Source organism: Jaculus jaculus, chromosome 3 (genome assembly GCF_020740685.1).
Source record: "Jaculus jaculus isolate mJacJac1 chromosome 3, mJacJac1.mat.Y.cur, whole genome shotgun sequence".
Taxonomy (NCBI): Eukaryota; Metazoa; Chordata; class Mammalia; order Rodentia; family Dipodidae; genus Jaculus; species Jaculus jaculus.
The window spans coordinates 97,720,019-97,747,060 of NC_059104.1; the positions used below are offsets into that span (position 1 = coordinate 97,720,019).

At 44.2% G+C, this 27,042-nt stretch overlaps 1 protein-coding gene across 1 annotated transcript; it reads left to right on the plus strand.

Moving 5' to 3' along the window:
* Window positions 1-956: 956 nt before the first annotated feature.
* LOC123459553 lies at window positions 957-26,407 on the plus strand. Its single transcript, XM_045146492.1, has 7 exons — window positions 957-1,101; window positions 6,512-6,652; window positions 10,225-10,364; window positions 17,568-17,655; window positions 18,876-18,926; window positions 25,084-25,218; window positions 26,085-26,407. Exons 2-7 carry the CDS (start codon window positions 6,518-6,520, stop codon window positions 26,196-26,198), a joined length of 663 nt encoding a protein of 220 aa, XP_045002427.1. The 5' UTR covers window positions 957-1,101; window positions 6,512-6,517; the 3' UTR covers window positions 26,199-26,407.
* Window positions 26,408-27,042: the final 635 nt, after the last annotated feature.

Genomic DNA, 27,042 nt, shown 5'->3' on the forward strand with positions numbered 1-27,042 from the left:
TACAAGGACTTTTATTATCACTATACTATTCCACAGGTAAGAAAAGTAAACCAAGGGGCTGGAGAGATGGCTCAGAGGCTAAGGCACATGCCTGCAAAGACTAATGACCCAGGTTTGATTTTCCAGGATCCACACAAAGCCAGGTGCAAAGAGTGGCACCTGCGTGTGGAATGTATTAGCAGTCAGGACACCCTGACACACCCATTCTCTCTCTCTCCCTCCCTCCCTCCTCTCCCCCTGCCTCTCTATCTTTCTGCTTGCAAATAAATGGGCTGGGCATGGTAGCTCAGGACTTTATTCCCAGCACTTGGGAGGCCAAGGTAGGAGGACAGCTGATAGTTTGAGCCACCCTGAGACTATATAATGAGTTCCAGGTCAGCATGGACTAACATGAGTCCCTATGTGGAAGCCCTCCCCCCACAAAAAAATAAAATAAAAAATAAAAATAAACACTGGCATAGTACCGCAGGTCTTTAATCCCAGACTCAGGAGGAGGAAAAGGGAGGAGAATTGCCCTGAATTCCAGGTCATCCTGAGACTATATAGTGAATTCCAGGTCAGCCTAAGCTACAGTGAGACCCTACCTGTAAAAAACATACATATATTTACATATTATAAGCAGTGCTCAGATCAGGTCTAGAAAACACTAGCTGATGTCTTTAATCCCAGCACTCAGGTAGGCAAAGGTAAAAGGAGTACCATGAGTTTGAGGCCAGTCTGAGACTACATAGTGAATTCTAGGTCAGCCTGGGCTAGAGTGAAACCCTACCTCCCAAAACAAAACAAAAAACCAAGACTGCCACTCTGCAGGGATCACAGGCAGCCAAGCACACTACAGCCCTGGTCCTTTTCTCTGGCTACTGAAGCAGCACGCGCATGCGTCCAGTTATCACCCCCCCCACCTCCACGTAGGGTCACGTGCGGGCGTGGTGGGCGTGTCTTCGTGCGCGCCTGCGCCGGGCTGACGGGGAAAGCCCTCCCTGCTGTGGCGGAGGTGAGGGTGAGTCTCTGGGAGCCGCGTCTTCGGGACCCCGTAAGCAGCCGGCGCTTGGGACGCGACCCTCGGGCGTGAGTCGAGCGACTTCGCCGAGAAGCAGGAAGGTACGGGGGCGGGCCGGGGTCGGCGGCGGCCTGCGCGGATAGCCGGAGGCGCCGAGGCCCAGGTGGGGACCGCGGCGGCCCGGGGCCGGACTGTGGTCGGGCGGCTTCACGCGTGACGGGGAGGGCAGCGGGCCTGCGGTGGGGACCGGGGTGCCGGGCCGACGGAGGGGAACCCCGGCAGGCAGGCAGGGTCCCGTCCCGGAGGAAGGGGCGGGCGGAGCAGAGGCTTTGCGCCGAGGCATCCTCCGCCCGGAGCCAACGACTGGGTTCGGGAACCATGGCCTCCCCTGCCCGCGGCGCCCGCGGCTTCAGGGCCGCCTTCCTTCGAGTCTGACGGCTCCCGCGCCGCCGCGCTGCCGGCCGTTAGTTTAACGGACCGGCTCTGGCCCTCGGCAGTCACAGAACTGTGCACCCGCTGCCGCTGTCCAATTCCGGGACACTCATTCCGGAAAAGAAACTCCCTAGAGTGTCCTCTCTCCTAGAGAGAGAATGGGCGCGCCAGGGCCTCCAGCCACTGCAAAGGGAACTCAGGATGCCTGCGCCCCCTGGTGCATGTGGCTAACGTGGGTCCTGGGGAATCGAACCTGGGTCCTTTGGCTTCGCAGGCCAACACCTTAATCGATAAGCCATCCCTCCAGCCCATTTTTTTTTTCTTGTTTTAAAAATACGATTTATTTATTTGCGCGCGAGAGAATGAGAGAATGGGTGCACCATGGCCTCCAGCACTGCAAAAGAACTCCAGATGCATGCGCCCCTTTGTACATCTGGCTTATGTGGGTCCTGGAGAATTGAACACCTTAACCACTAAGCCATGTCTCCAGTCCCCCTCCTTTTAAAAATTTTTTTTAAATTTATTAGTGTTGGTGGTATAGTGGTGAGCATAGCTGCCTTCCTCCTCCTTTCTTTTAAAGCTTGCTGGTGCAGGTTTGATTCCTCAGTAATCACGTAAAGCCAGATGTAGAAAGTGCATGTGGAGTTTGTAGTAGCAGAAGGGCCTGACACACCCATATTCTCTCTTTTTCTCTCACATACACACACTGGCCTTCTCTCTCTTCAATAAATAAATAAATAAATAAAATTTTAAAAAGCATTTAATAAGAGTTGGGCATGGTACCTCACTTTTAATTCCAGCACTCAAGAGGCAGAGGTAGGGGAACCACTGTGAGTTCCAGGCCAGTCTGGAACTACACAGTGAGTTCCAAGTCAGCCTGGGCTTGAAAACTGCCTCTCCCCAAATTAAAAAAATCATAGTTAAAAAACTGCAAGGTGTTTAACTCATTACCTTGTCACTAGTAATGAATATGGCTGAGAAACAGTTGTTTCATGAGGAATATCATGGTCTCCCTAATGACAGCCATGTTGAAAACACACACATTCCCTTTGACATTCCGCTTGTGTGTGTGTATGTGCATGTGGAGTCAAGAGGACAGTTTTGATGTCATTCCTCAGAAACCATCCACCTTCTTGAGACACAATCTCTCACTGGCCTGGAGCTTGACAAGTAGGCTAGCCTGGGTGGCTGGCAAGCCCCAGGGATCCACCTGTGTCCAGCTCCCAAGCTTTGGGATAACAAGTGTACACCACTCACTATGCTTGACTTTATTTTGCTTTTTCTTTTCTTTTCCTCCCCCCCTTCTCTCTTTCTTTTTTTTTGAGGTAGGGTCTCACTCTACCTCAGGCTGACCTGGAATTCACTATATAGTCTCAGGGTGGCTTCTCACGGTGATCACTCCTGCCTCTACCTCCCAAGGGCTGGTATTAAAGGCTTGTGCCACCATGCCTGGCTGAAAAATTATTTTTTTTCCAATTCTGGTTATTGAACACAGGATCTCTCACCTGCTGGGTAAGTACTCTTCCATTGAGCCACATCCCCAGCCCAGCAAAATGCTTAACCTTGAAATACATGTGTTCCATAAAGCTTGTTGTTAAGAAAGAACATGAGCTGGTCATGGTGACCTATGCCTTTAGTCCCAGCACTTGGAGGGCAGAAGTAGGTGAATTGTTATGAGTTCGAGGCCAGCATGACTGTATAGTGAATTCCAGGTCAGTCTGGGCTAGAGCAAGACCCTACCTCAAAAAGAAGAGAGAGAGAACAGGAAAACATAAGTAGTAGTTGCTGTGCATGCCTGAATATACTCAACACTTATTATAATTGTAATTCCTTGCTTGTTACTTTCACAGGCTGTATCTGTAGTGTTTTACACATCATGTGGTTTTTTAAAAATCTCTATTGCCAGGCGTGGTGGTGCATGCCTTTAATCCCAGCACTTGGGAGGCAGAGGTAGGAAGATTGTCGTGAGGTGGAGGCCACCCGGAGAGGAGACTCAATAGTGAATGCCAGGTCAGCTTGGGCTAGAGTGAGACCCTACCTCGAAAAACACAACACAACAAAACAAAATCTCTGCTGTTTGAGAGTGATAGGGGAACTAATTAATAAACATCGCCAGAGGCTGGAGAGCAGGCTCAGCGGTTAAAGGTGCTTGCTTGCAAAGCCTGACAGCCTGTGTTCCATTATTCAGTACCCATGTAAAACCATATGAACAAGTAGCGCATATGTCTGGAGTTCATTTACAGAGGCAGGAGACCATGGCATGCCCATACTCACTCTACCTCTCTTTCTGTCACTTTCTCTTTGTCTCTCTCTCTCTCTCAAATAAATAAATCTAAAATAAATGTCAACTACGTACCAGCTCTCTCTCTCAAATAAATAAATCTAAAATAAATGTCAACTATGTACCAGTGATGGTCCTGACAGGAAGGTGTTAGTCTTGCAGCCTAGAGAAGTGATTTGTCTGAGGTTCTAGAACCAGATAAGTGTTGGAAGCCACAATCTTCCTTAGGTTCACACATCCTTTTTCACTTTTTTTTTTTTTTTTTTTTTTTTGGTTTTTCCAGGTAGGTCTCTCTAGTCCAGGATGACCTGGAATTCACTATGGAGTCTCAGGGTGGCCTCAAACTCACGGTGATCCTCATACCTCTGCCTCCCGAGTGCTGGTATTACAGGCGTGCGCCACCATGCCCTGCTTTTCACTTTATTTTTTTTCCCCCTCTTTTTATTTTAGAGAGACTTTGAGAGAGGGGAGAGAATTGTCAATTGGTCCAAGGCCTCAGCCCCTGCCATCAACTCTAGGTGCTTGTGCCACCTAGTGGGCATCTGCAGCTTTGCACTTGCCTCACCTTTGTGTCTGATGTGGGATCTGGAGAAATAAGTCGCTTAGTGGTGAAGGTTTTGTCTGTGAAACTGAATGACCAGGTTTGATTCCCCAGTACCCACAAAAGCCTGATGCAAAAGGTGACATGTGTCTGGAGTTGGTTAGCAGTGGCTAGAGGCCCTGGTGCACCCATTCTCTCTCTCCCTTCCTCCTCCTCCAAATAAATAAGCTTTAAAAAAAAAACATGGTTAAGCTGGGCATGGTGCTGCACGCCTTTTATCCCAGCACTCGGGTGGCCGGGGTAGGAGGATCGCTGAGAGTTCGAGGCCACCCTGAGAATACATAGTGAATTCCAGGTCAGCCTGAGCTAGAGTAAGACCCTACCTTAGGGGAAAAAAAAAAAAAAACAAAAAACACGGATCTTCTGCATTGTGCCTGTGATCACTGGCTCATACTTACAACGAGTGTTCATCTTTTTTTGTTGTTTGTTTCTAGCCCAGGCTGACCTGGAAAATACTATGTAGTTTTAGGGTGGCCTCAAACTCATGGTGATCCTCCTACCTCTGCCTCCAGAGTGTTGGGATTAAATGTGTGCATCACCATGCCTGGCTAACAGTTCATTTTAAAAAAAAAAAAAAATTTATTTATTTATTTATTTGAGACAGAGAAAGAGTGGGCGCTCCAGAGACTCCACCCACTGCAAACAAACTCCAGACACATGCTGCACCCCCTTGTGCATCTGGCTTATGTGGGTTCTGGAAAGTTGTACCAGGACCCTTTGACTTTGTGGGCCAACGGCTCAACCGCTAAGCCATCTCACCAGTCCCAGTTCATCTTTTTAACAAGTAGGCAACTTTGGCTGGAGAGTTGACTCAGCACTCCAGGGCCTCCATGCACTGCAAACAAACTCCAGACACATGCGCCACATTGTGCATCTGACTTAAGTGGGTTCTGAGGGCTCGATCCTGTGTCCCTTGACTTCACAGGCAAACACCTTAATCACTAAGCCACCTCTCCAGTCCTTGTTTTTCATTGTTATGGATAGCAAAACAACTCTTATGTTATCCTCTGGCGTAGCTGTCAGCAGGATCAAGCAGGACATACTTCATGTTCTATGGGCATTACATGGACTTTTGTAGCAACCATTCCAGCATGAAAGCCACCTGAGAACCCCTATGCATGTGTGTTCTAATAAAACTTATTTCCAAGCCGGGCGTGGTGGTGTATGCCTTTAATCCCAGCACTGGTGCTCCTATTCTCTCTGTCTCTGCCTCTTTCCCTCTCTTAAATAAATAAGTAAATAAAAATGAAAAAAAGTGGCTGTATTTGGTCCACATGATATAGGTGACCAACCCTTGCCTTGGAGCAATGTTGAGTAGTAGAACTTTTTTTGTTGTTTTTTGAGGTAGGGTTTCTCTGGAATTCAGGCTGATGTGGAGTTCACTGTGTAGTCTCAGGGTGACCTTCAGCTCACAAGGGTCCTCCTACCTGTGCCTCCCAGAGTGCTCAGATTAAAGGTGTGTGCCACCACACCAGGATTTAGTAATAGAACTTTCTGAAATGATGGAAATGGTCTACCTCTGCGATCTGGTGTGGTTACCATAGTCACATTCAACTTTTTTCCTTTAATTTGACAGAAATAGGGGGTGGGTGAGAATGAGCATGGGCAGCACGCTAGGGCCTGTAGCCACTGCAAACAAATTCCAGACACACATGCCCCCTTGAGCATTTGGCTAATGTGGGTCCTGGGGAATTGAACCTGGTTCCTTTGGCTTTGCAGGCAAACCCCTTAACCGCTAAGCCTTCCCTCCCGCCCACATTTGACTTTTAAGTACTTGAGATCTGAATTTTTCTGTGTCATCATATTTTAATGTTGTATAGCCACATATGCTTAGTAACCTTCATATTAGTGAAGCTATAGAGGCGGAGGCTGGACATGTAATTCAGTTGGTGGGGTTCTTGCTTGCTTAGCATGTGCAGAGCCTGGCTTTGATTCATAGCACTGCAAACTGGATGTGGTATCCCATGCCCATAATCCCAGCACTCAGGAAGAGGAGGCAGGAGGGTCAGAAGTTCATAAGGTTTCTTGGTTACACAGGGGTTTGTGGTCAGCCAAGGATACATTACTCCTTGTCTCAAAAAAAAAAAAAAAAAAATCCTCAGGCACTTGATAGTGTTACTTATGGTTAAATCAAAAATTGAACATATCTCATGTTTCTTTCTTTCTTTCTTTCTTTCTTTCCTCGCATTATTGTTAGGACAAAATGATGACAGAGAGAAGCCCATTGAAGGAGCGTTACCAAGAAGTCCTGGACAAGCAGAGGCAGGTGGAAAACCAACTCCAAGCGCAATTGAAGCAACTTCAGCAAAGGAGAGAAGAAGAAATGAAGAATCACCAGGTATTGTACTTCCTTCATTGAAGTTTTTGAGATGGGATGCTTAATGACTTGCATTCAATTCCCAGGGCCATAGAGAGAGAGAGACAGAGATACAGAAGTTGCACCCAGTGGAAAATTCACCAAATGTTTTTTCTCATATGTGGAACCTTCTGTTTTTCTCCTTTCACTGGTGGTTGAAGTCTGAAGTCCATTATTAGTAAAAGCAGATCACAACTCCAGAACAAAGCCTCCTCCCTCCCGTGTTGTTCTTCCATGTCATTTGTAATTTTCCTGTCTTTTTATCCTGCCTCAACACTCGGCTCCATAGTTTGCTGTGAGGCCAGGGGGGGATACATGAGATCCTGTCTCAAAAGAAATTTAAAATATGCAGATACTTTTATTCTAGCAGTCATATTATTAGGAGTCCATTCTGGAGATAATGTTTGTATCAAAGTGTTAACATGGAGAATATTAATTGTATATTGTAGTATTGTTTTAAAAATTACATGAGCGCCGGGCATGGAGGCACACGCCTTTAATCACAGCACTCAGGAGGCAGAGGTAGGAGCATCTCTGTGAGTTCAAGGCCACCCTAAGAACTACAGAGTGAGTTCCAGGTCAGCCTGGGCCAGAGTGAGACCCTATCTCAAAAAGCCAAAAAACAAAAAGATTAGACTAGACCCACTTGCATACGCTATACATAGCATGCACCTTATCACACCCATACTCTACATGTACCTATACAACACCCAGAAAAAATTAGATGTGGCAGTTTAAACAGATGTTGAACTTTAAGCAGAATGATTAGACAGCTTAGAGATATCCATATGATGGTATAGTGTGCAGTGATTTTTTTAGTTATGTCCACAGTTATTGATATATAGTATGCTCATGAAAAGTGATAAAAACCAACATGCAAATTAAATACAAAATGATTTCATTAAAACAGGAAAAATGGTGCCAGGCAGGATGGCACACACCTTTAATCCCAGACTTGGGAGGCAGAGGTAGGAGGATCACCATGAGTTCAAGGGCACCCTGAGACCCTTCCTCAGTAACAGTAACAGTAATAAAGGCAGACGTGGTGATGCACACGTTTTATCCTAGCAATCCGGAGGGAGAGAGGTAGGAGGATCACCATGAGTTTGAGGCTACCCTGTGACTATATAGTCAATTCCTGGTCAGCCTGGGCTAGAATGAAACCCTACCTTGAAAACAACAACAATAATAATAATAAAATAGAGTAAAATGGAAAAATAAGAGGCCAGGTAGATGCTGTAAAGCAGTAAAAGATGCTTGCAAACCTGCTGGTCAAAGTTCAACTCCCCATCAACCACATAAAGCTGGATTTAAAATGGCACACATATCTGTGAGCTCAAGTTGCCTATGGCAAGGGGAGACAGAGCCAAGAGAAATTTGAAGCTTATGGGCCAGGTACACTGCCACATATACATATATACACATATCTCATATCCACCCACACATACATACAGGTACACAGAAATTTTTAAAGCTTTTGATGTGTTTTTTTTGTTTTTTGTTTTTTGTGACCTTGAACTCACAGAGATCCTCCTACCTCTGCCTCCTGAGTACTGGGATTAGAGGTGTGCACCACCACACCCAGCAAGTTTTTGTTTCTTTATTTGCAAACACTGCTACTGGAAAGGCAAACCCAGGTTGTTAGGCTTTGCAGGCAATCACCTTAACTGTGAAGCCATCACTCCAGTCCCAGATACACAGAAATTAACAAAATTCATTTATTTATTTTGCAATGGTGGTATGCACCTTTTTAAAATTTTTGTTTATGAGAGAGAGAGAGAATGTGCATTCCGGGGCCTCTAGCCAGTGCAAATGAACCCCAGATGCATGTGTCACCTTGTACATCTGGCTTATGTGGGTCCTGGGGAATAGAACCTGGGTCTTTAGGCGTTCCGGGCAATTGCTTTAATGGCTAAGCCATTTCTCCGCCCCATAATTTTTTTAAAAGGATGAAACGGCTGGGCATGGTGGTGCATGTCTTTAATCCCAGCACTGAGGAGGCATAGGTAGAAGGATCATTTTAAGTTCAAGGCCACCCTGAGACTGCATAGTGAATTTCAGGTCAGCTTGGCTAGAGTGAGACTCTCCCTTGGACAAAAAGATAAAATGAAGTATGGGTAGAGCTTAGTAATAGGACGGGTGCTTTTCATGTTCCTGGCCCTGGGTTTCATCCCTTGACAAAACAAGTTTTAAAACAAGCCAATACATCAGCAACCAAAACAGGCAACAAAATACATGGAGTCCGGGGCAATTAAAGGTGCTTGCCTGATGGTCGGGGTTTGGTTCCCCAGCACCCACACAAAGCCAGGTGCCAAGAGGCTCAGGCATCTGTGTCCCCAGTGCACCTGCAACAGTGGGAGGCTGAGCCAGGAGAACCTAAAGCTTACTTGTTGTGGCAAGGGACTCTCTCTCAAGAGCAGGTGGAACAGACACCTTGACGTTGTCTGCTGATCTCCACACATGCACTGTGGCATGGGCACACCCAGATACATACCCATACATGCATGCACAGGTAACTTTTTAAAAACACATATATAAATCTAGACATGTTTGTGTGAGAGTAGATAAATCATGAAGTTGCACATTGGTTACCTTATGAGCTGGTGGTATGGAGCTGGGGTAATTGTGAGTTCTGTCACCTTTGTGGTGTTTGGCTTCTTACTACAAATATATGTGCATATATATTTATTTGTTTATCTTCTTACACAGAAAAAAAGAAAACATTAATCCCCTCCATATAATAAGCAGAACCATAGCAAAACGAGATCCTATCTGTTGGATCCAGCGGTTGCTAGAATGCCATTCCTGGTACTGTTGGCAATATTTAAACATCGGTCGGCACAATCCAATTTTGAACAGTGACCATTAGGACTTTCTCCTGGTGAGTTAAGTTAGTATTCCTCTAACTTTTTTCCAGAGGTCTGGTTACTTTTGGATGATCACATCAGATTCTTTCAGTTCAGTTTGAGCCCATAAAGGCAGTATGTAATTAATAGTTAGGTTTGGACTGGTGGGTCATGAATCACTTGAGAAGCTGAGGCAGGAGGGTTGCCGTAAGTTTGAGGTCAGTCTGGGTGACATTGAGTTCAAGGGCAGCCTGGGATAGATCCTGAAACCCTGTCTCAAAAACAAATAAACAGCTTCCAGTTGTGATGGCAGCATAGGTACCACACCAAAGCAGCCTGGGGGGTGGGGAGGAAGCCAATAAAAACTCAGCAAAATACACACTTTTTCTAAAAAGTGAGGTGGGAGGATTTCTGTGAGTTTGAGGCCAACCTGAGACTCCATTGTAAACACAGGTCAGCCTGGGCTAGAGTGAGACCCTACCTTGAAAAGCCCCCCCCCCCAAAAAAAAAAACAAAAAATGAATAAAAGAAAAACAAAAGTACCATTAGAGCTGGCTGTGGTGTAGTTTAGTGGTAGAGTTTCTCTAGCATGTATGAGGCGCTGGGCTTAAACTCCAGCATCACAAAAAAAATTCAAAGTAAAAACATTTTCATAATTAAAGAACTAACTTCTTTCCTCCTCTATTTTTGTGTGGCTGTGGGATTTAGGAGATACTCAAGGCTATTCAGGATGTGACCATAAAGTGGGAAGAAACCAAGCAGAAAATAGAGACAGAAAAGAAGGAGTTTTTGCAAAAGGAGCAGGACCTGAAAACTGAAATTGAGAACCTGTGTGAGAAAGGCAGAAGGTAAATAAATGATGCTTTAAAAATAAAACCCTGCAATGGACGTGTGTTTTTGGATGTAAGGGGCCGATGTATTCTGTGGTGCTTTTTTAATTTTATCTTATTTTATTATTTTTGGTTCATTTTGTTTGATTTTGAGATAGGGCCTCACTTTATCCTAGGCTGCCTTTGGAACTTACTCTGTAGCCTAGGTTGGCCTTGAATTCCCGGTGATCCTTCTACCTCAGTGGAGATTAAATGCATAAGCCATAAAACTAAATCAATCCATTCTTTTTATTTGAAAAAGAAGCACACAAGTAATGATTTTCCAGTGGCTTGGTATTCTCAGTACCCTACGTTACACTTAATAAAGAAAAGTTCCAAAAGACAGTATCTGGAAATATTAAGGGGTTAGGGTTATAGCTCAGTGGTGGAAAACCCAAGAATACATTAGGACTGGGGTTAGTCCTTGATAGTCCCCCCACCTCCAAAAAGTCTTATAGATAATGAGTTGGGGTGCAAGTATAATTAAGATTAGGGGGGTCGCTGGAGGGATGGCTTAACAGTTAAGGAGTTGGCCTGCAAAGGCAAAGGACCCAGGTTTGATTTCCCCAGGATGTAAGCAAAATGCACAAGGTGGCACATGCATCTGGAGTTCGTTTGCAGTGGCTGGAAGCCCTGGTGTGGCCGTTTTCTCCCTCTCTCTCTCTCTCTCTCTCTCTCTCTCTCTTCCTATCTCTCTGTCTCCCTCCCTCCCTTTCCTCTTTCCCTCTGACAAATAAATAAAAATAAATTTTTTTTAAATGATTTTTTTTTCAAGGTAGGGTCTCACTCTAGCCTAGACTTAGAATTCACTATGTAGTCTCAGGGTGGACTTAAACTCAAGGCAGTCTTCCTATGTTGTCCTCCAGAGTGCTGGGATTAAAGGTGTGTGCCACCACACCTACCCATATTCAGGAGTTTGATGTGGGCCAGATGTGGTGTTCACAGCTTTAGTCCCACTGCTGGGGAGGCTGAGGTAGGAGGATTATGAGTTTCAGGCCACTGATGTGGTACAGAGTGAGCTTTAGGTCAGCGTGGGCTAGAGTGAGAGACCCTGTCTTTAAAAAAAAAAAAACAGAAGAAGAAGAAAGAAAAGAAAAGAAGATTTTGATGTGCATTTAACACTTAATGCACTTGCTTTATAACATGAAGAGTTTTTTGTTTGTTTTTTGTTTTTCAAGGTAGGGTCTCACTCTGGCTGAGGCTGACTAGAATTAACAATTAACTATGTAGTTTCAGGGTTGCCTTTTTTGTTTTGTTGTTTGAGGTATGGTCTCACTCTAGCTCAGGCTGACCTGCAATTCACTGTGTAGTTTAAAGATAGCCTTGAAATCATGGGTATCCTTCTACCGCTGCCTCCCAAGTGCTGGGATAAATGCATGCACCACCACACCTGGCTGTAAAGAGAGAGAGAGAGAAAACAAAACAGGCAGAGAGAGAGAGAGAAAGAATGGTGGCACCAGAACCTTTGTAAATGAACTGCAGGTGCATGCACTACTTTGTGTATCTGGTTTACATAGATCCTGGGGAATCAAATCTGTGTCCTTTGGCTTCACAGACAAGTGCCTTAACTGCTAAGCCATCTCTCTAGCCTGAAGGGGTTGTTTTTTGTTTGTTTGTTTTTTCAGGTAGGGTCTCACTCTAGCCCAGGCTGACCTGGAATTTACTATGTAGTCTCAGGGTGGCTTTGAACTCAGTGCTCCTCTTACCTCTGCCTCCCAAGTGCTGGGATTAAAGGTGTGTGCCACCACACTCGGACAAGGTTGTTTTTTGTTTTTTAATTGACAACTTCCATAATTATATACAATATCCCATAGTAATTCCTTCCCCCCCATCCCTGCTTTCCCCTCTCCATCATATCCCCTTCCCCTCTCAATAAGTCTCACTTTTTATTTTGATGTCATGATAGTTTTCTCACATTATGATGGTCTTGTGTATGTAGTGTCAGGCACTGTGAGGTCATGGATATCCAGGCCATTTTATGTCTGGGGGAACACTTTTTAAGGAGTCCTACACTTCTTTGGCTCTCACATTCTTCCCGCCAGTTCTTCTGCAATGGACCCTGAGCCCCTGAAGGTGTGATTGAGATTCAGTGCTGAGCACTCCTCTGTCATATCTTCTCAGCACCGTGGTGCCTTTTGAGTCATCCCAAGGTCACTGCCCTCTGAAAAGAGAATGTTCTCTAACCAAAAGTGAGAGTAGCATTAATATATAGGTCTGAACATTAAGAGAAGTGCTTACAGGGCAGTTTGGTGAGCATAGTATATACATGTAGCCAGACAGCAGCAGACATTACACCCCTAGGACTCATGACTTACCCCTGTTGTAGGTTTTCAGTTTCAGGGATATAGTCCTTCCCATGGAGTGTGCCTCCAGTCAAATTAAAGGGCAGTTGATTTTCCCCATAACAGATATTCCACTATTGCACCCATTGGCTCATTTGGCCTGGATGGCCAAATATAAGGCTGGCAGTGTCCACTGTTGAGTATCTCAACTGTTGATTTGTTTCCCATGGAACTGCATGCAGCATAGCTTTCTCCAGCTTTCTTTCTTTTTTTTTTTTTTCTATTTTTATTTATTTTATTTATTTTTTTTGTTTATAGAGGTAGGGTCTCACTCTGGTCCAGGCTGACCTGGAATTAACTCTGTAGTCTCAGGGTGGCCTTGAACTCGTGGCGATCCTCCTACCTCTGCCTCCTGAGTGCTCTCCAGCTTTCTTTCAGCTGGTCTACATAGAGATGGTTTTTAGCTCAGCTCCAGCAGATTTTTCAGTGACCTTGCAGCCCAAGTATGTGGAGTCTTCAGCAATAGGGTCTTGCCATTTATTTCTTTTGGGAAGCCAAGGGCCTCTGCAATGGCCTGTAATGTTTTGGGGGGATCAGGGGCCTCCCTGGCCAACAACTCTCAGAAAGGTATCCCATCCCTGGCACTGCAAATTTACTACTATTAATCTATGGCTTCTGAGTGTTCTGTTGTCCCAAAAAGTAGGCTGGCCTCCATATGACTTAATTTATATCCTCTTAGATTTTGATTAGACCTCGCTAAAGGTTTTGGTTTTTGTTTGTTTTTGTGTTTTTCGAGGTAGGGTCTCACTCTAGCCCAGGCTGACCTGGAATTCACTATGTAGTCTTAGGCTATCCTTGAACTTACAGTGATCTTCCTATCTCTGTCTCCCGAGAGCTGAGAGTTAAGGCATGTACCACCATGCCCAGCTACATACTTATTTATTGAGATCTCAGCTGTTGAAAATAGCTAAGAATACTGAGTGAAAGTAACAAGCTTACTTGCTGAGTCATTCTCCAAATATGAAAGAAATTAACTGTGGAACCTCCACATTACTGAAGGACGACTGAGCCTGAGGAGGCTGAATGAGGAGGACGTGGGTCAGTTTTCCATGGTGAGCATTTCCCAGCAGTTACGTATAGTTGCAGCTGTATGTTGTTGTGTCTGATGCTGACAAAGATCAGAACAACTTCATCTTCCACGCAGCGTTGACTTTTGCTTTTGTCTTCGCAGCTGACACGGGAAGCTGAAGCAGAGACATGGGAATGTAGCCATTTAGCACAAGCCACTTTAAAGAGACGCCTTAAGAACAGATCTGTCATTTTGTCTAATCCCTGTGACAGGTTGTGTTCCGTACCTCACTCTGTAGCTCAACCCCTCCTTGAATTTTTGGCCATTACCCTACCTCAACATGATGAGAGTGAAGGCATGTGCCACCATGCCTGTTCATAGTGTGCTCTTTTCACTCTTTACATACCTCTGACTATCTGATAGAATAGCTACAAGTGATGATTGATGCATTTTTAAGTTTTAATTGACAGCTTCCATAATCAAAGACAATAAATCATAATTCCCTCCCTACCCCCACTTGGAACCTCACAGATGTACCCTCCATCTTATCTCTCCCTATTTCAAGTAGTCTTTTATTTTGATGTCATCATCTTTTCCAATTATGAAGGTCTTGTGCAGGTAGTGCCAGGCACAGCAAGGTCCGGGATGTCCAGGCCATTTTGTATCTGGAAGATTGCATTGTAATCAGTCCTACCCTTCTTTGGCTCTTGCATTCTTTCTGCCACCTCACCTGCAATGGATCTTGAGCCTTGGAAGGTGTGACTGAGATGTATCAGTGCTCAATGAAGAGCATTCCACTGTCACTTCTTCTCAGGACTATGGTGACTTTTGAGTCATGCCAGTGGTTACTGCTACAAGGAAAGCTTCTCTAGCCAAAAGTGAGAGTAGTGTTAATATATGTGTATCAACATTAAGGAGGCTGAAGAGATGGCTTAGCAGTTAAGGCGCTTTCCTGCACAGCGAAGGACCCAGGTTCGACTCTCCAGGACCCACATAAGTGAGATGCACGATGGGGCGCACACATCGGGAGTTCATTTGCAGTGGCTGGAGGCCCTGGTTCGCCCATTCTCTATCTCTCCCTGCCTGTTTCTGTCTGTCTGTCTCTCTCTCTCTCTCTCTCTCTCTCTCAAATAAAACAAAATACTTTTTAACATTAAGAAAAGTGCTTATCAGGCCAGGTGTGGTGGCGCAGGCCTTTATTCCCAGCATGCGGGAGGCAGAGGTAGGAGGGTGACTGTGAGTTCGAGGCCACCCTGAGAGAACAGTGAATTCTAGGTCAGCCTTGACTAGAGTGAAACTCTACCTTGAAAAACTGAAAAATAAATAAATTTTAAAAAGAAAGAAAAAAGAAAAGTGCTTATAGGGTACTTTGGTGGGCATGATATATATATTTAGCCAGACAAAAGCAGGTGTTATTCCCCTAGGGCTCATCATGACCTCCCTAGCCTTAAGTTTTTGAATAGGTTTTCACTACCAGGCTTGTATTCCCTCCCATAGAGTGGGTCTCCAGTCCAATTAGAGAACAGTTGGCTTCCCCCATAATATGCGTGTACAAGCCGGTATTGCACCATTTGGCACAGGATCGATGTAATTATTATGATCTGTGGTCTTAAAGCTCCAATTGTTGTTTTTTTTTTTTTTTTTTTTTTTTTTTTCTGTCTGTTGCCTTTAGTTTCCTGTTTTGTTGAGAGGGGAGGTAGAGAGTAGTGGGAACCTGACATCCTGGTGTGGAGCAGGTGAGGTAGAATGGAATGGACAGGTTGTTCTTTCCTGAGCTTGGTCCCGCTGGGTAGAAGAGGAAGCCCTCCCTCAGAGGAAAGAGCAAGGCTGGGATTGAAAGAACAGGAGCTCCCTATAGGGAGGGGAGAGAGAGATGTAACTGGGCAGCAGGGTCCTCTGGATAAAAGTTCCATTTCAGGGCTGGGAGATAGCCAACTGGGTAAAGTACTTGAGGATCTGAGTTCAGTTCTGCAGAATGCACATAGAAAGACCTGGCACGGGCTCAACAGTTAAGGTGCTGTCTTCAAAACCAAAGGACCCAGGTTCGATTTCCCCAGTACCTACATAAGCCAGATGCACAAAGGGGCACATGTGTCTGGAGTTCATTTGCAGTAGCTAGAGGCCCAGGTGTTCCCATTCTCTCTCTCTCAAATAAATAAATATAATATTAAAGGAATACTTGGCATTGTGGCATGTGCTTGCTATCTTAGCACTAGGAAGATGGAGATGGAATCTCTGGCTCACTGGCTAGCTAATCTATCCAAATCAGTAGGGTCTAGATTTGGCAAGGACCCTGTTTCAGAGAATAAGTGCTATCAAGGAAGATACCCGATGTCTCCCTCTGGCTTCCACATGCACACACCCACCCACACACACACACACACACACACACAAGCCCCATTGGAGTGTGAAGCAGTGGCCCTGTTTGGTATGGACAACTGCATGCACACATGCTAGGTGGCCCCTCCTTGCACCTTGGCGAGACCGTACCAAAATAAACAACAACAAAAAAGAGACAGAGAATATTCCTTAGTGTTTTACAAGAAGGGAAGGAAAACAGTTCAAGCTGCTTTTATTTTTGATTAATTAATTATTATTATTATTATTATTTTTTAAAGGAAAGGTTTCACTGTAGCTCAGGCTGACCTGGAATTCACTGTGTAGTCTCAGGCTGTCCTTGAACTTTCGGTGATCCTCCTACCTCTGCCTGCTGAGTGCTGGGATAAAGGCGTGCGCCACCACACACAGCTCAAGCTTCTTGTAAATTACAAGGTGAAAGCCTGGAGAGGTGGCTGAGCAGTTAAGGTGCTTGCCTGCAAAGCCTCAAAACCCAGGTTTGATTTCCCTAGTACTCAGGTAATGCCAAACTTACAATGTGGCACATTTGTCTGGAGATTTGTTTGCAGTAGCTAGAAAACCTCTTGTACCCCTTCTCTATTTGCCTCTTTCTCTCTCTCAAATAAATAAATAAATAGAATATTTTTAAAAATTAAGTTACAGGTTGGAGAGATTGTTTAGTGGTAAAGCCAGAGGACCTCAATTCGAATCCCTAGGACCCATGTACGTCAGATTCACAAGGTGGCACGTGCATCCCGAGTTTGTTTGCAGTGGTTGTAGGCCCTGGTACACACATCCTCTCTCTCTAATAAATAAATAAAATAAAATATAAAGTTAAGTTACAGGGTGAGAAGAGGGACAAAGTGGAGGATGGTAGCAGCTGCACAGCCATGAGCACTGGTAGACACCTGTCTGTGTTCATGTAGCCAGAACTGGCTTAACAAGTTGGGTTTGACCATGGCATCACACTGGCCTCCTGGCTCCAGATTCTTTCTGAAAGTGGCACAAATAGGCCTAAGGCACTCAGACACAAGGGGAGCCACATCATGGCAGGGAGGATCACAAACACATACCTGGGCACCAACATGCCATCCTAGCTCCCACAGCTCTCCTTGCCATTGCCAGCTCCTAGAATTACCCCTGTTGGAGCTGAAGGGAATGGGCCAGGCTTCTTCCTGGAACCAATAGGAGAAGATGGGAAGTTGGAATGGATCAGCTATACCGAGAGCAGAGGCCATTTCGTGGCCACGAAGACTGGGAGACACACGTTCAAACAGGTGGCCCTGGTGACATAGAGAATGCTAGGCCTTACACAGCTAGAAGCAGAGGATCTGAGACTGTTGAGGTGTGATAGGACCCCAGGTTCTGTCTGTGGCCTTGGTCCTAGCTGTTGCCAGCTTGGCTAGTCTTATTCATGGAGAGTTCCCATGGCTGCAAGGTCACCGAGCCTGGGGTAACTATCTGCAACGTATTTTTTCTGTCTTTTCCTGGCAGCTTAACGTCCTGGTGGACACAGGAAGCAGTAACTTTGTGGTGGACGCTGCCCCCCACGTTTTCTGCATGGCTACCACCAGAGGCTGCTGTAAGTCCTGGGGAAAGCTGGGCATGGGAGACTTTCTTTTCTGAACAGAGTGAGAGGATGGAAAATAACTGCCTGCTGGGGAAGGGAAAGGAAAAGGAGTGGGTAGCTTGAAGCAGCATAATTGGCATATTATAGGAAAGGATAAGTAGAGGGGCAGTTAAAAAGTAGAAGGTTGCAGACCACTGACTCCCGGAGAGGGGCCAGGAGGCATTTCATTCTAACAGGCCTCAGTGGTTAGTTATCTCCTGTGCTGTGTTCTCACTCAGAGGCCACTCTGGGTGACTTTGCACGGATTAAACATTCGAAGGCCTGGGTGTGGTGGTACACACCTGCAATCCTAGTACTTGGGAGACTGAGGGCAAGATTGCTGAGGTTTCCTGGGCTGTCAGAAGACCCTATTTCAAAGAGCAGCCCCCCTCAAAAAAAAAAAGATGCAAAAGCTGGGCTGGAGAGATGGCTTAGACATTAAGGTGTTTGCCTGCAAAGCCAAAGGACCTTTGGTTCGATTTCCCAGGACCCACGTAAACCAGATGTACAAGGGGGTTCATGTGTCTGGAGTGGTTTTTTTTTTTTTTCCAGTGAATGGAGGCCCTGGTACATGCCCATTCTCTCTTTCTCTCTGCCTCTCTCTCTGTGTGCGTGTGTGTTTGCTTCTTTCCCTCTCTTAATGTCTCAAATAAAAAAATATTTTTTTGTTTACTTTTACTTAATTGAGAGTGACACAGAGAATGAGCACACCACGGCCTGCAACTACTGCATGTGAACTCCCGATGTATGCACCACCCTGAGCATCTGGCTTTTCTAAGCACTGGGGAATAGAGCCTTGAACTGGGGTTCTTAGGTTTCACAGGCAAGTGCATAAATGCTAGGCCATCTCTCTAGCCCCCAATTTAAAAAAAAATTTTTTTAAGATGCAAAGGAGGAATCTTCCATAGCCCTTACTTCTTGGACCTGTATCAGGGACCAAAGGCTAAACTGTCTCCTCCAGGTACAGCCCCAAGTCCTATTAGCTGGGTTCACCTTGGTGGTGGGGGAGCAGGGGTGACAATGATCTGGAGGGCTCCTTAGCAGTAAAAGCAGGGTGAGGTAGTGGTGAGTGGACATCTAATGCTGGAGGCATCTCCGTACGAAGACGTGAAGAAGGATGGAGCCTTAGACCCCAATCTTTAACTTCTAGGGGGGAAAAAGCCCACCTTCATATTTCCCCTTTCCCTGTCTAGGGACACAGGGAGGATGGCGTGGCCAAGATCAGTGAAAGGGATTCATTCCAGGTCTGTATCCATGCCCTGCATAGTGGCGTGGTTAAACACAGCCAGAGCATCTCATGTTAACAGGCATGTTTTACTTCTGGTGTTCAACACCTGCCTACTCAGATGGAAAAAGAGAATGGGCATGCCAGGGGCGCCTTTGTGCATCTGACCTATGTGGGTCCTGGGGAATAGATCCTCAAACCAGAGTCCTTAGGTTTCAAAGGCAAACGACTTAACCGCTAAGCCATTTCCCTAGGCCTTTTTTTGGTCTTATTTTCTCTTTGCTTTTTTCACTGTATCCTTTGCGGTGCAAAATCTTTGTAATTTCATTAGGTCCCAGTGGTTAATCTGTGGTTTTATTGCCTGGGCAATTGGGGTTGTATTCAGAAAGTCTTTGCCAAGACCAATATGTTGAAGGGTTTCCCCTACTTTTTCCTCTAGCAGTTTCAAAGTTTCCGGTCTGATGTTAAGGTCTTTAATCCATATGGACTTAATTCTTGTGCATGGCGAGAGAGAAGAATCTATTTTCATGCTTCTGCAGATATTTATCCAGTTTTCAAAACACCATTTGCTGAAGAGGCTGTCTCTTCTCCAATGAGTATTTTTGGCATTTTTATCGAATATCAGGTGGCTATAGCTACTTGGGCTTACATCTGGGTCCTCTATTCTGTTCCACTGATCTACATGTCTGTTTTTGTGCCACTACCATGCTGTTTTTGTTACTATGGCTCTGTAGTATATGTTAAAATCAGGTATGGTGATACCACCAGCCTCTTTTTTGTTGCTCAGTATTATTTTAGATATTCGAGGTTTTTTGTGATTCCAAATGAATTTTTGGATTGTTTTTTCTATTGCCATGAAGAAAGCCTTTGGAATTTTGATAGGGATTGCATTAAATGTGTAGATTGCTTTAGGTAAGATTGCCATTTTCACGATATTGATTCTTCCAATCCAGGAACAAGGGATGTTTCTCCACTTTCTAGTGTCTTCTGCAATTTCTCGCTTGAGTGTTTTAACGTTCTCATTGTATAGATTCTTTACTTCCTTGGTTAGGTTTATTCCAAGGTATTTTTTTTTTTTTTGATGCAATTTAGAATGGGAGCGATTCTCTGATTTCATCCTCTGTGTGTTTGTTGTTAGCATATATGAAGGCTACTGATTTCTGTGTATTTATTTTGTATCCTGCTACATTGCTGTAGGTTTTGATCAGCTCTAACAGCTTGCTAGTAGAGTCTCTAGGGTCCTTTATGTATAGAATCATGTCATCTGCAAATAATGATAACTTCATTTCTTCCTTTCCAATTTGTATCCCTTTTATGTGTGTCTCTTGCCTTATTGATGGGCTAAGACTTCCAAAACTATATTAAATAGAAGTGGGGACAGTGGACACCCTTGTCTTGTTCCTGATTTTAGTGGAAAAGCTTCCAGTTTTTCCCCATTTAGTAATATGTTGGCTGTAGGCTTGTCATAAATAGCCTTTATTATATTGAGATATGTTCCTTCTATTCCCAGTCTCTGTAGGACTTTTATCATGAAGGGATGTTGGATTTTGTCAAATGCTTTCTCTGCATCTAATGAGATGATCATGTGATTTTTGTCCTTCAACCCGTTTATGTAATGTATTACATTTATATATTTGCGTATGTTGAACCATCCCTGCATCTCTGGGATAAAGCCTACTTGGTCAGGGTGAATGATCTTTTTGATATACTCTTGTATTCTGTTTGGCAATATTTTGTTGAGAATTTTTGCATCTATGTTCATGAGGGAGATTGGTCTGTAATTTTCTTTTCTTGTTCTATCTTTGCCTGGTTTTGGTATCAGGGTGATGCTGGCCTCATAGAAGGAGTTTCGTAGAATTCCTTCTTTTTCTATTATCTGGAAAAGCTTAAGAAGCAATGGTGTTATCTCTTCCTTAAAAGTCTGGTAAAATTCAGCAGTGAATCCATCCGGGCCTGGGCTTTTTTTAGTTGGGAGATTATTGATAACTGCTCGGATATACATGTTTGTTATAGGTCTATTTAAGTGATTAATCTCATTTTGATTTAATTTGGGTAGGTCATATAAATCAAGGAAATCATCCATTTCTTTCAGATTTTCATACTTTGTGGAGTATATGCTTTTATAGTATGTCCCTATAATTTTTTGAATTTCTCTGGAATCTGTTGTGATGTTGCCTTGTTCATCTCTGATTTTATTAATTTGTGTCTCTTCTCTCTTTCTTTTGGTCAGATTTGCTAAGGGTTTATCAATCTTGTTTATCCTTTCAAAGAACCAACTCTTTGTTTCATTAATTCTTTGGATTGTTCTTTTTGTTTCTATTTCAGTAATTTCTGCCCTAATCTTTATTATTTCTTCCCGTCTACTACTTTTTGGTTTGCCTTGTTCTTCTTTTTCCAAGGCTTTAAGGCGAAGCATTAGGTCGTTTACTTGCGACCTTTCTAATTTCTTAATATAGGCACTTAAGGCTATAAATTTACCTCTTAGAACTGCCTTCATTGTGTCCCAGAGATTTTGGTATGTTGTGTTCTCTTTATCATTTGACTCTATAAATTTTTTGATTTCCTTTTTGATTTCTTCATTGACCCACTCATCATTTAGTAGTTTATTGTTTAGTTTCCATGATTTTGTGTATGCTCTATAGCCTTTCTTGCTACTGATTTGTAGTTTAATTCCATTGTGGTCAGATAGAATGCAAGGAATTATTTCAATTTTCCTGAATTTGTTAAGATTTGCTTTGTGTCCTAATATATGGTCTATTTTAGAGAATGTTCCATGTGCTGCTGAAAAGAATGTATATTCTGCAGCCTTTGGATGAAATGTCCTGTATATATCTGTTAGGTCCATTCCTTCTATGACCTCATTTAGTCCAGATGCCTCTCTGTTTATTCTTTCTCTGGATGACCTGTCAATTGATGAGAGTGTTAAAGTCACCCACCACCACTGTGTTTAGTGTTATCTGTGACCTTAGTTCTAATAATGTTTGTTTGACGAATTTGGGAGCCCCCATGTTAGGTGCATATATGTTTAGGATTGTAATGTCCTCCTGTTGGAGTGTGCCCTTAATCAATATAAAGTGACCTTCCTTATCTTTCTTGACTAACGTCGGACTAAAGTCTACCCTGTCTGATATTAGGATAGCAACCCCTGCTTGTTTTCTAGGCCCACTTGCTTGAAACACCGTCTTCCAACCTTTCACCCTAAGATAATGTCTATCCTTTGTAGAAAGGTGATTTTCTTGGAGACAACAAATTGTAGGATCCTGCTTTTTAACCCAGTCTGCAAATCTATGTCTTTTCGTTGGGGCATTGAGACCGTTGATATTAAGAGATATTATTGAAAGGTGTGTATTTATGTTTGCCATTTTTGTGTGTGTGTGTGTGTGTGTGTGTGTGTGTGTGTGTTACTGGTTCTACCTGTGCTCTCTTCTGTTAACTGGTATTTGAGTATAGCTTGTTTTTTCTAGGTTCCTTATATGTGTGCTTTTCCTTTTGTTCAGCATGGAGGATTCTATCAAGTATTTTCTGTAGAGCTGGTTTTGTCTTCAAATACTCCTTTAACCTGCTTTTGTCATGGAATGTCTTTATTTCTCCATCTATTTGAATGGATAACTTTGCAGGATAAAGTAACCTTGGTTGACAGTTGTTATCTTTCAGAACTTGGAATATATCACTCCAAGCCCTTCTGGCTCTAAAAGTTTGTGTTGAATAATCTGCTGTAATCCTGATGGGCTTGCTTTTGTAGGTAACTTGATTTTTCTCTCTAACTGCTTTCAATATTTTTTCTTTGGTTTGTGTGTTTGGAAGTTTGATTATAATATGTCGAGGAGAGGTCCTTTCTGGGTTTTGTCTGGCTGGGGTTCTAAAGGCTTCCTGTATCTGTATTGGCACCTCTTTCCCAATTTGGGGGAAATTTTCCTCTATGATTTTGTTGAAGATGCCTACTATGCCTCTGGAGTGGAGTTCTTCTCCTTCTACTATGCCCTGAATTCTTATATTGGATCTTTTCATAGTGTCCCGAATATCTTGAAATTCCCACTCATACTTTTCTATAAGTTTGTCTTTCTCTTTGTTGGACTACATTAGGTCTGCCACCTGGTCTTCTAGCTTAGATATTCTGTCCTCTCCCTCATCCATCCTACTGGTGAGATTTTCTACAGAGATTTTATTTCATTAACTGTGTTCTTTATTGCTAGTAATTCTGACTGGTTTTTCTTTATTATTTCTATTTCCCTATTTATGTCTTGTATTGCCTTCTTTATTTCATTAAATTGGTGTCCTGCCTCTTCTTTGATTCCTTTGATTTCCTCTTTGATTTCTTCCTTGATTGTTTTCATGTGTTCTTTGACCTATTTGAACATATTTATAATTATTCTTTTGAACTCTATCTCAGGCATTTCCTCTAACTCTTTCTCTCTGGAGGACATTTCTGATGCATTAATACTTTTAGGTGGATTTATATCATCTTGCTTTTTAGTGTTTTTGTGTTATAATGTATATATTTTTGCATCTTGGATTAAGTTTATGCTTGGATTTTCTAGCTAGCTGTGTATTCTTAGCTGTATCAATTGATTTGATGTAATATATTTTCAGGGTAGGACCTTAAGGTATTAGGTGTGGCTCTTAAGACTCTCAGAGTATCTACAAAGATGTTCTTAGGGGTTGAGATTCCCTGCTATAGGAGTACTCAAGCAGGCTGAATGGAATAAAATACAGGTAGATTCTAAAATTTAACTTAACACTGTACACATTCAATCAAAAACAGCCCCGAGTATGTATGCAAGAGTAGTTATTATAATGACCAGATCTTCTGTCAACAAAGAGGTTTAGATTTCTGGTCTGTTGAGGGATCCAAGTCAGCTTGTGACCAAGTGAGACCCTTCCCTGGTGCAATCCCAGTTACCTTGGGTGATTTTGGTCTCAGTCAAGTTGCTGCCTGGGTCGTCGGGCTGCTGTTCTGATTTCTGGACCTGGGAACTTGCTTTTCCTACGGGGCAAACCGAGCCGCTGCTGCTGCCTCTGCTGCTCCTATAGCTGCCACCACCGGAGCCACCACTGCCGCTGCCATGACCACCGCCGCTGCTCCCCCCGAAGCCGCTGCTGTGGGATCTGCCGCCACTGCCGCTCCTGGGTCCGCTGCTGCTGGGGCCGCTGGTACCGGTGCTGGAGCCGCTGATGTTGCTGCCGAACTCTGCTCCTGCTTGGGTCCCGCTGTCAGCCCAAGTTGGCGTGGCGGTCCCGGGCCGCTGCTGTGTTCACTGGAGCTGTGTTCAGGCGGTGGGGGAGGGGAGGGAGCCGCAGCTGCTCTGGTTGTCTCGCTGCTCCACGTGTTCTACCTCAAGGTCTTCTCCTCCCCTGCTCGCTGCCGCTCTCCCCTCACGTTTCCCGAGTTGCGGAGAGCGCGGTGTGAGGGGAAATTCCCGCACCTGGCTTTTCCTGTGGCTCAAGCTGGTCTGGCAGTTTTCTGCTGCGCCGCTGGTGCGGCGTTTGGCCGAGCTGCCTGAGCCGCTGGAGCCGCTTTTCCCGCCTGTGCAGGCTCTGGATGCTCTATAACTCTTCTACTTCTCCGCTGCCGCCTCAATTTCCTATACACCTCACTTTTTAGTAAAAGCGTGTATTTTGCTGAGTTTTTTTGGTCTTTTTCCCCCCTAGGCTGCTTTGGCGTGGTACCTACGCCGCCATCTTAACCGGAAGTCTCCTTGGTCTTATTTTCGAGGTAGAGTCTGGCAGCTAGCCTACAATTCACTATGTAGTCTCAGTGTGGCCTCAAACTCATGGCAGTCCTGTGCCTCCCAAGTGCTGGAATTAAAGGCATGTACCACCATGCCCAGCCTCATATTATTTATTTTTTTTATGTATTTTTTTTTTTTTTTTGGACAATGTTGAATGAATCTCCAGCAAGCAGAGAAATGAAACAGAAGCATATAACCAATTCATTCAACATTTATTGTGCTAGCTTGGTCTTAAATAACTTTCTACCCAAGCCTTTGTAATAAATAATCCTGGCTGTCTTCCCTTGAACATGTCTAAGAATTTAGAAATTCCCATGGGCCCTCATGGGATTAGAAGACATGGATGGGTCCAGTGTAGAGGGCCTTGCTACTGCAACCTTACTGCTTAGTTTTGAGTGGCCTGTTGGTCTGTTCTAGGACACAGATGCCTGCCTCTTTCTCTCTTAGATCATTGGGGGTATCGACCATTCACTGTACACAGGCAGTCTCTGGTACACACCCATCCGGCGGGAGTGGTATTATGAGGTGATCATTGTACGTGTGGAAATCAATGGACAAGATCTAAAAATGGATTGCAAGGAGGTAAGAAAACAGAAGGGGAGTCAAGTGGGGGAGAAGAGGCTGACCCATGGAGTGAGGGAGGACCTTGCAAAAGAGGTTGGGAGGACAGAGTCATGGGACCTGTGAAGAGCTGAGTTTGGGATTTAAAGTCAGAACCCTAATGATCACACTGAACAGGCCCTGAGGTGTAGGGCCAGGGTCTGACAGAGCATTTTCAGAGACCACAAAGCTTACATTTTAGAGATGAAAACAGCATGGAACTAATTCCTGTTGGCTCTAAATTACTGCCTTACTTCATAACGTTGGACACGTCATTTGTGGGCAACACCATAAGTCAGAGTGAAGTCCCCAAGATCTGGAATTGACTTTGGCTCTGTCATTTCTAGTATTATGTGTCTATTTCCTTTTGTACAGAACAGAGCTTGTCCACATTGTGGAGGTCATAAACCTTCCAAGGAGCTAATCTCTGGGGTTGGCAGTATATGACAAGTGCTAATCATTTGTCTCTTTCCCTAGATTCTATGCATGCTAAATTAGAACAAATTGAAAATTAAAGACATTATATTAAGGCATGTTTACTTTAGATTTGCAGAATACCTGCACACCAAAATGATAACAGTTAACATTTCCTGAGTATCTTTTATCTGCCTGGCACCATTCTTAATTATTTTCAATATGTTGATGTATTGAATCCTTATGATAACCTCAGAAGTAGGTGCCATTATCATCATTTTAGAGAGGTGGAGATTGATGTATAGAAGTAAAGTAACTTGCTCAAGGAAGCACGTGTACAAAGGGCCAAGCTGAGGTTTCAATCCCAGCAAGACCCGCAGCTGTTGGAGCCTGGCACCACCACAGCTCTTCTCATCCTTTCCTCCCCTTCCTAGTACATCTATGACAAGAGCATCGTGGACAGTGGCACCACCAACCTTCGTTTACCTAAGAAGTGTTTGAAGCTGCAGTCAAGTCCATCAAGGCAGGCTCCTCGGTCAGTGGACTAAGAATGACACAGTATCAGGAAATCAGTGAGACACACATTCTTCAGCAAGCCAAGATGTCTGCACTTCGACCTTCCACTCAGAGCTCTTAAAACCTGTGCTTTATTGATGTGTGGTTCACCATACAATCCCCCAGTGCAGCTTTTTTTTTTTTCTTTTGAGATAAGGAGGTCTCATTTTAGCTACAGATGATTGGGCTTCTGTGTGAGGAGGAAAAAACTCAGTAGCAGAGGCCAGTAAGCTAAATAGGAGATACAAAGGGAAGAGAAGGGAAGGGAGGAGGGTACTTAATAGGTTGGTATTGTATATATGTAAGTAGAAGAATAGATTAATGGGGGTGAAAAGGCCCAAAGTGAGGTCAGGGGAGGAGATTGAGTAAAGGAAATGTGGAGGAAGGGCTAGTCACAATCGGAGAGGATATAAATAAATCAAATGGTATCCTTCAGTTTTGGACAATGGAACGCTCAGGAGCCATATATTGTTGCTAGAAGATTTTCAGTGCCAGGGATGGGATACCTTCCAGTGAGATGTTGGCCAGGGAGGTCCCTGATGCCCCAAAAACATTATAGGTCATTGCCGAGGCCCTTGGTTTGCCACCAGGAATAGATGGTAAGACCCTGTTGCTGAAGACTCCACATACTTGGTCTGCAAGGCCACTGAGAAATCCTGCTGGAACTAAGCTGATAACCTCCTCCATGCAGACCAACTGACAGAAAGCTGGAAGAAGCCATTCTACCTGTAGTTCAATGGGAGAAAGAGATACCACCAGTGAAGATACTCAACAGTGGACACTGCAAGCCTTGTCATTGCCGAGCCAGACCAAATGAGCCAGTGGGTGCAATAGTGG